This window comes from Brassica napus, chromosome C3 (assembly GCF_020379485.1).
Source record: "Brassica napus cultivar Da-Ae chromosome C3, Da-Ae, whole genome shotgun sequence".
Taxonomy (NCBI): domain Eukaryota; kingdom Viridiplantae; phylum Streptophyta; class Magnoliopsida; order Brassicales; family Brassicaceae; genus Brassica; species Brassica napus.
The window spans coordinates 11,451,362-11,465,671 of NC_063446.1; the positions used below are offsets into that span (position 1 = coordinate 11,451,362).

The window sequence follows — 14,310 nt, forward strand, 5'->3', positions numbered from 1 at the left end:
ATGAAACATGAAAATGAACTTTTTCATATCATTAGAAGGATAGAACTCAATAAAGAGTATCTAATGAGCAAAATACAAACTTATCTGATATTTCTATACAAAATACATAAAACATTCCTCTTCTATTTCATAATAAGTGTCATTTTAATTCTTTTTTTATTACAAAAAGTGTCACTTTACAATTTTAATGTAAATTACATTTATTTTCACCTGAAAATTTATTGAAAACTGTATTAATTTTATAGATACTATTGGTCATAGAGATATAATTAATAACAACTTATATATATTTCCGTCACTTTCTTACTTTGTGTAAAAAACATCAGAGTGACATTTATATAGAAACTGATGGAGTATTTCGTAAAATAGATAATGTATAGTCACGCTGTATTTCACGCGTATACATTGATAGCGGATTATAATATATATATAATTTGGACATTTTATAGTGGGACTATATATTAAAGCAGTGATATTACTTAACGCGGTGCCAAGTTTCACAGCTTGTATCTCCTAAAAAAAATCTTCTTAAAAAATAAAATAAATCTTCTTTTAACAAAATATATAACATAAACCAACTTTTCTAAATAACCTACTATATATGTGATCGTGGGTGCAAGATTATTATTCTCCTTAGACTTTGGATCGGCTCTACTACATTTTCAAATAAAATAAATATAACTACGATAAAGAAGAATCCATTTAGGAAGTTAAGGGTTCAATCCCATGAGGAGGAATATGGGGTTTTACCGAATTTTTGAAGAGTAAAGTGTCTTGCTAGGCGTGATATTGCCATCATGTCATAACCCGACAAATGCTAATATATGAGTAGTTCCAAAGTTATGTATGAAAAGAAATACGTAAAAATGTTCTTTCGTAAAGAGAATAATTAAAATAGACTTAAAGTAAGAAAACTCGAAAATGAAAACATGAATGGGGAATAGTAAGGATATGGGGCCTTTGCAAGTTTGCAATTACTTTTTTGAAGAGCAAGTTGTAAGCTTTTTATATATTTATTTTCTTAATCAATTATAAGATTCCAACTTTCACATTACTACAACGTGTGGTATCCTACATGTCTCTTTTTTTTTTATCAGTAGTATGAAATTAACAAAAAGATTTGAATAACGTCACATTATATTAGAATGCAATGTTTGCAATAAACATATCCTCCTCTTTCCCCTATCTTTTCAGTTGATCGAGATTAAGGCTCACATAAAACAACACATGTCATGAAAGTGAGTAGCATGTACTAAGTAAACTAAAACAGAAATATATATGTATGATGACAACGAAAGTTGTATTCCCCATTGATGTAACTTGTGCTTCCAATGTTTATACACTGTAAAGGGCAAACTTCTTGGGGTCAGCTCTTGAGAGAAAAGTTTATAGTGTCGTACGAATCACAAATTCTAACTATGACAGAAAAGATTATTGCTCTTTAGTCTTTACCTAAAACTTCTTGGGATCTCTAGTCGTATCTTTTAGGTAAAATAATCAGTATATATAAAAAAATCTTTTACAAATGAGTACACATGTTTGTGTCCAACCCCATGATATATATACGATTTGGATATGATCTAACTCACAGTTGATGAAAAAAGAAATCATAATAGATATGGATTAAACACTTAAGACCTACCTTATCCTCCTAAAGGTTTGGTGGACGATTCAAAGATCAATTATGCTGATGTATTGGTCTTTATGGGGCTATTCTAGAACTGTGCTTTTGATCCGTCGCCTCTTTTGCTTGGCATATTTTTTAACACAAAACAATGCCAAAGGTTTTATGTTTGGTCTAAAACGTTACTTCAAGAAAGATGTATTGGGCCTTATTTCCACAGTACTTCAAGAAAGAAGATCTTTGAGTGAATCTCAATATATAAAAGGGATTGAGCTAGAACTCTCAACCATCCAACTCAGCAGATTAAATCAACTAATTAGAGAGCATTACGATGCCACATCACTCCAGCTTTGTCGAAACCCTAGCATGTCTCATCGTCTTCAGACTCTTCACCTTCTATGTGTTTCTAACTTCTCCGATTCTCATCTGTAACGTCGGTCTCCAACTCATAAAACTTTTTATTTACTGCGACAATCGAAACCAAGAAACTGTTGAGAATCTCTCCACTTTTCATTTATTTATACCCATTTTCACATTTTCTTCCCCACGCCAAAATATTGAAAACCGTATAACTTCAGAAAATGGCTTTCAGATCTGCAAAATCCATCGGGAAGGCTACAAGGAGGTTTTCTTTCTCCAAAATTTGTTTTAGGGTTCTTGGAAATTTGGCTTTTCTAGAAAAAGCTTCCATTGATTTTGCAGATTTCCTTACAGAAGCAGACTAATTGTCTTCATTCCTCTCAAGTTTTCCATATCTGGTGTTGTCATTGAATGTAATCTCTCTTCTCTTTTTGTTTTAAAGTATTAGTAAGAAGAAATAGTTCTTTATTGTTGTGTGCGGTTACAATTGAGAAGATCCAAGGAGGCATTGATTTAAGGTAAAATAGTTTCTATATAAGTTATGTGTACCTGCTGTTATTGTATTACTTTCAATCATGTTATGAGATTCTTGATTTCAAGTTATTGCGGATTTTTTAGATGAAAATAAGGTCAATACTTTCCAAGGAGGATAGCTTCAGACGCCTACTGAGCAATGGTTATTTAGATGAATATAATGAAGATGTAAGGCTCTTGATTTAGAGAGTTAAAACTATCTCAAACGTCCTCTGAGAAAATTGTATTGATCGTTTGTGTTTTTTCTGCAGGAAATGAGCTTAGATGTTAACATGGATTAGAGTATTGGTCTAGGAGGTTCAACTGATTCCATTGGTGAATCAGGTGGATGGATGGTTCAGAAGAGAATGCACACTCGCCAGTTCCTGCAACAAAGAAGGTGAATTGATGATCAAACAGAGAGAGGTGAAACATTGACACCACTTCTGAAATGTACAAAGCTTATGAAAGTTTTCTTAGAAGTAGTGAGATCGCTCTATGAAATTTTAGTTGCATTGATAGATGAGAAAAAGTGGATACATATTGTTGTGTATTGGTCCTTGCCTAAAAGAACTTTGAGATGTTTGCTATGTTTTTTTCATCAGATTAAAGGGTCAATTATACCGTTAATACAATAATATATTTTCTGAGGTTATAGACAGTGACTACACTCAGGGAGTTCGTTCTATTCGCCAGGTCAACTGAAGCTCTTAAACATTATCTATAAGATTGTTTTACAAACGTAGGAATGAGTTTCTTCTGTTCTCAGGGGTAACCTTGCGAGATCTTATGATCTGTTGGAGAGAATGTTATCCTGACTTTCCTTTGTGAAAAGGCCGAGGAACTCCAAGAAGCAAGTTAGAGGCTTTTCTATGTCTTGTATGCTTGATCAGGTGTGTTCCTTGGCTTATCTTCCAACGCACGTTAACCAAATCATCAACGGCCTTGAACATGTCGTGGAAGGTTCAACCGAAGCCAAACGCATTCATGTGGTTGCGATTGCGTTTACGGTTGGTGTCTGGTTTTCTAATAATGTATATGGAGGTATGGAGTTTGTGGATTGGGCTTAATTATCCGGCGTCCAATCTTTAAACCGACTCGGTTTTATTACAAACCGGTTTGCAAACCAGCATTAGGAGTTTCCGTCTGAGATCTTTATATCTGATGGTACAACACTTTCCAATATCCTTAATAGTATAATAATAACAAATTTTATCATATATCATTTAATAGGAAAATAAAATGTTATCATCTTCAAACTTTAGTTTTGAAAAGAAAATTCCCGTTTATCTCATTTATTTACAATGTTATACCAAATAAGTTTGTGTAAAGATCAATTTAGATTAGAGCATCACCAATGGATGCAATTATAGATGGTTTTATAAATTTTAGAAAATTTCTAATTTGCTTTCCATTATTCCAACTTCATCTTAAACTGTTTAATAATTAGCTTAAGAGCCTAATATAATAATGGAAGTATGTTTCTACTCTAACATACATACAATATTGCAAGGTTGTATATTTTCTACACAATACCAATGACTAATACATCTCCATATGTAATATGCAGATAATCTATCAAAAGTATTTTTATGCAATATCTAAACATGAAATTGTTCATATTGAAATCTCTTACCGTTTTCAATTCTTTAATATAAAAATACTAATTTAATAATAAAAAAATAAAAAATAACAAATAAATTTTAATATTAAAATAAACTACAGTTTCAAAATTTAAAGATTTATTCAATCATTTTTATTGGTCATCAAACTTTACAGATTTGATATATATATATATATATAAAATATGTGTATGTATGTGTTTATATATATGAAATGAAGGTTATTTACCTATTCTACAAAACAGTTTAAAAATTAAATCATATGATGTATAAAAATATATATGATACATAAAAATAATAGAAAATATTAAAGATTTATTAAATATAGAATGTTTGATATTTTATTGATGAGTTAAACATGTTACTAAAAGATTAATAGAAATTTTAATTATTTTTAAATCTAAATATATATTAAAATATAAAAGTCATGATATTTCAAACAAAAAAGTTATAATTATTCAAAACATTTCATTCTAATATGTCAAATATTATATCAAAACAAATAAATGATATAGCTAAATCTTAATATTTAAGTTTAACATTAAAATTACATGAATTTTATAGACAAATAATTGCGCGGTAAAACCTCTAGTAACCATAATTAGTACTCAGTTTGTTTTTTTAAAGAGTGTCGCTTTACTATTTTTTCCTTGTTCCATTAAAAGTGTCGTATCATAATTTAAATATATTTTATACTTATTTTCTACAAAATATTAATTGTAAAATAAATTAATTTAATAAATAAATTTAATTTTATCGCAAATACAATTAATTAAACAGAAAATTAATAAAATATAAATTCATTTTTTTATAGAAAGAATATAAATTCATTTCAATCAATGTGTGAAAAATGTCGAAGTGACACTTACCGTAAAACTGGAGGGAGTAATTTTTTGAACAACCATAAAGAATAATTAAGTGGTACATAAATCAAGAAATAAATTAAGAAGATGACTGACAGTTTGACTCAGTGCATACAACACCAAATTTAATATGGCTTCGACATAAATTTGTTATTTAGTTTTACTCAATTTTATGAAACTCTTACAAAATAAATGAATTCCGCTACTGAAAGTTATTCTATACGATCTATATTATTAAAACTGAATCATCATAATAATTACATTTTGTACCACCAACTTAATAATTATTACTTAATTAACAATAAATCATTTTTTGGATTATTCTCTAACCAAATTTACCATTTTATTATATTACCATTATTCTATAATCGAAATATTCTCTAATTAATTTTTATAAATTTTTTTACTTTATAAATATTATTTTAATTAACTTAAATCATTTAACTTTTTAGATATTATCTAACCAAACTTACTATTATTCGGTTATGTCTATAGTAAAATAGGTTAAAAGATGAGGTTCTCTCTCTTCATCTTTTTCTCTCTAAAAAAGCCCTGGTTCGCGTCATCTCCTTCGGCTTCGGGGTCTCCACCGTCGCCGGAAGGGCTCTTCTCCCCTTTCTTTTTCTTCTTTGTCTCCTCCCTTCCTTCAATTCCTCTCCAACATGTCAAAGTTCTAGGGTAGCTTCCTTGTTTTCTTGATCTTGTTCTCCAGGGCCGGTGACGGATCTTCAAGGCAGTTGCTTTCTCCAGCGTGGTGACGAGTCTAGGACGACAAGGAATCGGTGGGTCGGCTTTTAGGATGGCAGAAAGTAGTTCGAGGTAGTTTTTCTCTGTTGGTTTGCTGCCAGAGGTGTTAGCGTGTGAGTCCATGTCCGGCTCTCTCATTTCAGATCTGCATGTTCGGGTCTGCCTCAGTGTGGAGTAGAGTGGTCGGAGTTCCCTCCTTCGCTGGGGTGTCTTGATAAGGAGGTTCCTTTGTTTCTCTACTCAAGCTTGCACCTCGGTGGTTGTTTGTCACGAGGGCGCGTTTTGGCTTGTCTATCCCGGCGGTGTCAGGAGATGTCAGTCGACGGTGCATGTAGGTTCTTGACCTAGCTATATTATTATTTCATTTCGTTTCGTATACAAAATATAAACTATAAATGTTTTATTAAAACATATAAAGTTATTTTCAAATATATGTTAAATAATTATATTATAAAGTTATAACATTAATGCAAAAGTTATTTTATAATAGAGTTGTTCTATTTAGAGGAAAATTCAGAAGAAAAAATAGGTTTGTGTTGTAAATGTTCTCAGAAGTCTAGAACTAAGATAATACATGTACCAATCATCTGTATTGTCATTCTATATGTCAGAGTAGTCTCCAAGTGAGCATAAAAGGGCCCATTCTCTTTTTTTTCACCAAAAGAAAGCCCATTTTGACCCAAGTTATAAAACACACATGACACCGACGGCATTAATTTCAGTGTTGTTTTAATCATTTTCAGAAATCATGACAATTTCTGAATTGGAAAGTGTATCTACATATAGGACTCAGATGAATGTAAAATTTCAGTAGAAAAATCAATCATTATTCCTCACTTGAACTATGAGTATTTTAAGGCTCTCCTCGAGTTGTTCTATAGCAGGACCCCAGTCCAACAAACAAACATACTGGAGCGCTCTTTCTACTTGCTGGAAAACACACATGACACTGACGGCATTAATTTTAGTGTTGTTTTAATCATTTTCAGAAATCATGACAATTTATGTATTCGAAAGTGTATCTACATATAGGACAGATAAATGTAAAATTTCAGTAGAAAAATCAATCATTATTCCTGACTTGAACTATGAGTATTTTAAGGCTCTCCTCTTCTATAGCAGGACCCCAGTCCAACAAACAAACATACTGGAGCGCTCTTTCTACTTGATGGAAAGTATGACACAAAAATGATCTATAAGAGATTTGCAGAGACTAATTCATGTCGTCTTTGAGTTTGTTCAACGTTCTTGACATTCTTGGGATGTCCACCATCCCTTCAGACAAAATCTTGATGGAATTCTGCGACATGCTTTATAGTTTATAGTATTACATATGGAAGAATGAAAAAAATATATCATTTGTTGCATAATCCTGATATAAGTTTGCACAATACAAAGATCAAATTTAATTATCCTGCAAAGTTTTAGTTCTCCAATACAAAAAAGATAAATTCAATAAAGTTTTGAGATATGTGTGAGAATAATTACTTTTTTCAAATGAAAATCATGTCAATTTTTTACAAATTATGTTATTTAAAAGACATTTTCAAAAATCATCACAATTTCAAGTAATTTAATTTCATGTTTTTATCTTAAAATATCGCAAGCAAAGGGAACAATCTAATTAAATACAATTTGACACAAGCGGCACTAGGTTCTAGAACGCTTTGATCATGTATGAATAGTTGAATACTGTACACATGAGAACCAACGTACGACGACGAGAAACACAAAAAGTAATAGTAACATATATGTACGTTTCTTACAAAAAGTACTTTTTATTGGAAGTTATGGGGAAACATCACAAGCCTACAATTGCATAATATTCTGTGGTCAAATATTCAATCAAATCACCGCGTAATGTAACAATACCTTAATCTAAGCTGACCAACGCATAATCGAAAACGTGTATATAAAGAGGACTTGCATTAACATCTTAGCATTATATTCCATCTATATTCAAAACTTCCACAAAATTCAACATGGCTGAACAACCTCTCAACGGTGCCTTCTACGGTCCATCAGTCCCGCCACCGGCCCCTAAAGGCTACTTTCGCCGACGTGGGCACAGCCGCGGTTGTTGTTGCTGCCTCCTCAGCTTCTTTGTAAAAGTCATCATAGCTCTTATTGTCATACTTGGCATAGCCGCTCTTATCTTCTGGCTCATCGTCCGTCCTCGGTCCATCAAGTTTCATGTGACCCAAGCAACCCTTTCCCGGTTTGAACACACTTCCCCCGACAACCTTTTAAGGTATAACCTATCCCTTACGGTCCCTGTCCGTAACCCTAACAAGAGGATAGGAGTTTACTACGACAGGATCGAAGCTCATGCATACTACGATGGAAAGCGGTTTAGTTCCACCAGGTTAACTCCGTTCTATCAAGGACACAAGAACACTACGGTTCTCAGACCAATGTTCCAAGGCCAAAACTTTGTTATCTTTAACGCCGGAGAGTCACGGACTTACAACGAGCAGACGATCGCTGGAGTTTACGATATAGAGATCAAGTTTAGGCTTAGGGTTAGGTTCAAGCTTGGGGACTTGAAGACTCGGAGGATTAAGCCTAAGGTTAACTGCGACGATCTAAGGCTTCCTTTAAGTACCTTAAACGGAACTACAACCTTCTCTACCATTCTCCCTCTCAAGTGCGACTTCGATTTTTAAGTCTTTGCGTTCATCATGTTCCATTAATCCATCATATATATTCGTTCTTTTATTCATTATTGTTAGTTTTTCTATGCAACATTACGACATATCGTCTATATATAGAGTCTACTTTATACATTTATTCATCTTCCCTTGTTCAATGTTATATACATATAAAACATTATTTTCATAGTTAAAACTTAACTTGATCAAACATAGTATCGATTACCGGTTATGTTTATATAACTACCGAGTCTATGATAGTTTTTTTTTAATTAACAAGTCTATGATAGTTTAAGTGATAGGTTTATGCGTTTTAAGAATTTCCACATTTTAAACATAAGATTACGTGACATTTTATGTTCAGTTTAAAAAAGGTATAGTAGAATATGCGGTGCTGTTTTAACTTATCTAACATTAATTGATTAATAATTTTGTAAATATTATTAATAAATGATTCATTTATTTAGTCGTTTACCTTCGCTAGGAGAGACCTTCCTTTCATTCCCCAATCATATTTCCAGCTTTTAGTTGCTTTTTAACTGTAAGTCTATACCACTCATCAATCAACAAAAATCTCTCACACTCACTGCCTCTGGTTTATACTACAAAAACTAAAGGGTCATCATTCAAATTTTAGAGAAATAAGAAGAAAACAACAAAATAAGAGGGGAATGACAATCATTATTGAGGAAAAGCAAAGATATAAAATCTAAGTTATTCTCCAGAAGAAACAAAATATCAACAGAAAAGGTTGAATTTCCATACTTACAATGTTACTCCAAGCTCAGTAGAAATAGTATCCAGCGCAAATTCGTGCTTTGTTACGGAGGACAGTTTCGAGGATAAAGAGTAAATTACCAAGTGTGGTATATGGGATAGACCAAAAAGCCTTACAAAGAGAGACAGAAGAAAACATGAAGGCAAAGGCGTTTTGCACATGAACAGAAAAGAATTGAGGTGGTTACTTCAGGCACACCCAACCACAAACGCTTTTCTCTATAAATCCAACTGATTAAATTTGTTTCCCTATCAAAATTCTGCTTCCTCTAACACAAAAGAAAACCACTTGCATATATCAAACGCGGATACATATAACATGACCAGGTGGCAGATGTGATATAGATCATATTCGCAAGATAAAAAAAAATAAACTCGACCCTTTTCACCAACCACCAACCAACTTGCTAAGGTTTTGTTTACGCATATTTCATTTTTTTTTTTTTTTGAAAATTAGAGCGTTATGCATGGAACCCGTCACAATAACAAGGCAATAACCTAAAAAAATATTTTGGTAGACTATACAACAACTTACAAAGTGTTTGCTTGTCTCAAGTTACGCTGAAACTGGTTCCAAATCTTCAATGAGTTTCAAGTACGTTTGTGTGTGTTTGTGCAAGTCTTTTCCGAGTGGTTGCGTTCAAAACAAATCCCTTTTCCGTAAATTTCATGGGAGCTCAAAAAGTTGTTTTAAGAAAAGCCACGACCGTTTCTATTTATCAAAGTAAATCACATATATTACAAAAGTAACCACCACAGAGAGAACAAATAGAATAGCTGATGAATAATACTCCACTGACGGCCTAACTTTTAAGAAGCAAAGATATACAAAGATTAAAGTTATCCTAATTTTGACATGACATCCTTCTTAATCTAAAAGCAAAGGTAGTAGAATCACGTAAAACACGATACTCAACGAACTCACACAACCTTTTTTTTTTTGGAACGTTTTTTTTTTGGAACGAACTAACTCACACAACCTATAAAGCTGGATTCCGCTTAACTTAAAATAATAATGGGGTTTTTAATCTAAAAGTATACCCGTTACCTATCTGAATAGCAAAGGGTGCTATATCAAATGTCTGCTATATAATCTAAACAAATTGTTAAGAGCTCACAATAAGCTAAAGTTAAATGTGCCAGCTATGTTATTAGAGACTATTGAGATAATCATAATATCTAGAGTATGAGATCTGACCAAATCTTTTGATTATACTAATTTGAATAGAAGTCTTCGATCTTAATTGTGTATAGCATAAAACACTGATTTGTCAAAGCTGGAGCACGATCATGAAGTGTTGATATTCGGATATCGAGATTTATTCTATTACAAATAAATTTTACTTCTTTTTTGTGGACAAATAAATTTTACTTTTAGTATATCCATTGTGTGTATGTGTGTGATCAACTTGTTATACTTATTAATGAAAAGTGATAAAGTGTCGTTTCGGCACACGGATTAAAGAAACAATTAATTTTGTACATTTCCTATAAAAAAAACACTATTACCTATACACCTAACCATATTTCAACCAATAGAAAAATAAATTTTGCATAAAATTAATAAATTTTGCGTTGAAAATCGAAAACAACACTTATTTTGTAACGAAAAAAATTCTCTAAAACGATACTTAATATGAAACGGAGGGAGTATTGTTTTAGATTAATATTCAAATACCATAGTTTCTAAAAATGAAAATTTATATATATATGATTAGATATAACAAAAAAAATTACATATTCGGTTCAGTTTGATCTTGGATCGATCCGGTTTGAGTTTATTATATAAAATACACTCAATTTAGAGTTGAGATAAAGACACAAAAAATTCTAAAGACATTTTCATTGGAGAGTTCTTAGAAAGTCTTTTAAAGTAATTTTTTCAAAAGAAAGTCTTTTAAACTAATATAAAACAATAATAAAGTAAGACAGACAATGCAAATATGGAAGAAAGAGCTAAGATCATCCATTTTTCACATTTTGAGTAGTGCACCCATTTTCTAAAAAACAAATTCAATTACATAATTTAATTACTTTTAAATATTAATAAAATAATTATAATAAACTTATTTTGAAAAATTTATTGATGCTAAGAGCATTTTCAACGGGGGATTCTACCCATTGGAATCCTAAACTATGTACGTATATGTATATATAATATATACATAGATATATATGCGTGTTTAGGATTCCAATGGGTAGAACCCCCATTAGAGATGCTCTAATACTTTGAGAACATTCGCCGGTAACATCTCTCTAAAGAGTATCTACCATATGTAATATTAATTAATTTTAGATTTGTTAATAAATTTTAAAATAAAAAGTTGAGCTAATAGAAAAAAGGCAAATGAGTGAAAAGTTTATCAGTTTTTTTGTTGATTCTTTGAAACAGGAGACGTTCCTTACGCTTTTTGATTTTCTCTCTCCATTTTTTTTAATATTTAAATCTTAAAAGAGATGGTAAAAACAATTAACATAATCTTGGAGACTGCTTTAACATGTGTTCTTTATTCAATTAGCTGTTTTAAAATAATTTACAATTAATTTACATTTTTCCTTTGACAAACTTTTAACAGTTTCTCACTAAATGAAAATGCTCTAAATTGGCCTCTTCTTTTATATATTTATTTTTGTCACGATCCAATTGTGAATAATTAAGAGCATCATTATCGTACAAATCCTTAATGGATTTTTTATTTTATTTTATTTTTTAGTTTTTTTTTGTTTTTGTCTGATTAAAAAAAAATTAAAAAGAATCAATCGCGGATCGCCACGTGTCAGTAGGGTCCGCGAACAGTTGAAAAAATCCATCGAAAACGTCTTTTATTTGACGACTTAGGCATACGGTTTTTGTTATTTTGTGGATTTTTTTTGTATTTTTTGGTTAAGAGATCTTCTTTTGGGATAAAGATGCTCTCATAGTGACAGTACTATCTCCATTACAAAGTTGCTACAGGTAAGAAAGCAATATTAAATATATGAGATTTGGTGACTAATAAGAAGTAACATATCTGATACGCAGAGTGACCAGTTCTCCGAAATCGAATCCTGGATTTTTGTAAGGTGGACACTTGTCTGATTACCGTGTGAGTCGAGTCAAACTGCGATCTTTGCGTCACAATTTTATTAGTATAATAATTACTTTAGCATTTTAAATAGATAGATTTAAAGGTTATGAAAATGATTACTGGTTTTTTGGAATCTCGAACTTGCTTATGGACATGGTGAACCGAAGATACATAGAAAACACGTACATTTACGATAGCTTGGAGCTGCACACCAGAACCTCTATTAATTAATAATGTTATAACTTTAAAATTTTATTAATTTATAGATATTAATTTATAAAAATTTTCTTATTTAGATATCCTATTTTAAGATATATTTATTATAAGGTAAGAAAAGTATTTGATTTTAGTGTATAGATATTAATTGTTATTTTATGAAATTTGACATTTATATTAATTTTATTATATTATTTGGTGTATATAATATATATTGCATAGAACTTAAATTTGGTTTTAGATATAATATTACTAAATCTCATCAAAAATATAGTAAGTGTTAAGAAAATATAAAAATAATTCCATTGAGAATATAAAACAAACAATATAGTAATAGGTTATTACTTATATAAAATATGTATGTATATAAATTATTAATTTACAATTTTAATGGGACAATATATTTACATAGAATTTTAAAAAAGTTTATTATCTTATTATTTTATTGATTTGCGTCAAATTTTGAACCAGTCCAAATTGAGACCTGTAAAATTTAGTAATTTATACAGATTATTAATTTATCGAGTATTAATTTATATAGGTTCTACTGTATATGATTTTTGATATTAAAGTTATTAGTGCTCGCAAAAAAACAAAAATAGGGGATGTTAATAAAAGGAAAAACTATAAACTTTAGTTAAAACATGTAAAAGATAAGAAAAATGTGGGTTAGTGAACTTCTCTCATTCTAAGTTCCACTGATGTTTTGATAAAACATGAATGATCAATTGTTTCGACCTTCAAAGAATAAACTCTTCTGTTTTTTCAAAAAAAAAAAGAATAAACTCTTCTGTTCAAAAAAAAATAAAATAATGATATTACGATAACAGATTTCTGTTTTTGCTATATATATTTCGTTGAATGCTAAGTCTGTTGTCTATTTCTGCAATTGCCAAACAAAAATTCTAGTATTAATTGTCAAGTAGTCGTGAATAATTTGTATGGGAAAATAAGTATAGTATCATTATGTAGTTTTATCACCGTGTTTAGGTTGAAGTTCACTTCCATGGCTAGCAAAACTCCACCATGCTTGGTGTTTTGTTGAAAAGATAGTATACCACTTTGCATTAATAAAGTCATTTAGACTTTTAGAGTCTGAGTGACAGTATGCAGAACAACTGTGGTGCGGTTCAAATAGCAATAAAAACATATAAATGCATAAGTATATGTCAAAAAAATTTGTTACTACTAATTACGATGAGGTGAAGTGCAGTTTGTAAACATTTGAAGCCTTAAAATTTATTTGATAGAAGTATACCTATTTTAGTCGTTAATAAGTAATAACAGATAAATGTAAACGTAAATGTGATAGGTGGAGAGAAACATCGATTTGGTGTATGGAGGAGGAAGCGTGGGGCTAATGGGTCTCATATCTCAGGCTGTTCATGATGGTGGTCGACATGTTCTTGGGTATCTATCTATCTCTGTCTCTTTCTAAATTTTAATTATTATATAAAAAAAACTAGAGGTTTTGGTTTATCTATGCATTCAAAGTGACACTACATCATTCTATTTTTTTCTTCCCATGTTCTTGTCCTGCCTATCAAAAGGGTAACATTATCATAAATAGCAACTCGACTGCTTCAAGACAAATTCTTAAAATTGATATGATAATAATTTTATTGGAACATATTTGCAAACAGTACTCTGGATTCGCGTTTATATTTGCCTATCTTTAGGCGAAATCTAAGGGCAAAGGGGAACATGTAGATGTCTTTAGTTCTACTTAAACATATTGACTATAATTTAACTTTAATGTTTCAAAGAAGTGTAAACCTTAAACCGAAAGAACGTTAAAAGAAAAAAAAGGATAGGAATCTTTAACCAAGTTAGGTGACTAACCGAAATTAGTGATTTGATATTTGTGAT

The 14,310-nt window shown here is 30.8% G+C and overlaps 1 protein-coding gene and 1 long non-coding RNA gene across 2 annotated transcripts; both read left to right on the forward strand.

Moving 5' to 3' along the window:
* The first annotated feature begins 1,194 nt into the window (after window positions 1-1,194).
* On the forward strand, window positions 1,195-3,152 carry LOC106385638. Its single transcript, XR_001277235.3, has 3 exons — window positions 1,195-2,502; window positions 2,603-2,686; window positions 2,770-3,152. It is a non-coding gene; the product is annotated as an uncharacterized LOC106385638 (long non-coding RNA).
* Window positions 3,153-7,674: 4,522 nt separating this feature from the next.
* LOC106385412 (NDR1/HIN1-like protein 10) lies at window positions 7,675-8,454 on the forward strand. The gene has a single exon (XM_013825335.3). The coding sequence runs from the start codon at window positions 7,712-7,714 to the stop codon at window positions 8,393-8,395; it is 684 nt and encodes a 227-aa protein (XP_013680789.1). The 5' UTR covers window positions 7,675-7,711; the 3' UTR covers window positions 8,396-8,454.
* The last annotated feature ends 5,856 nt before the right edge of the window (window positions 8,455-14,310 follow it).

Excerpts from the sequence above, each read along its gene's own strand:
- LOC106385412 (XM_013825335.3), top strand. The coding sequence starts at position 7,712 with ATGGCTGAACAACCTCTCAACGGTGCCTTCTACGGTCCATCAGTCCCG.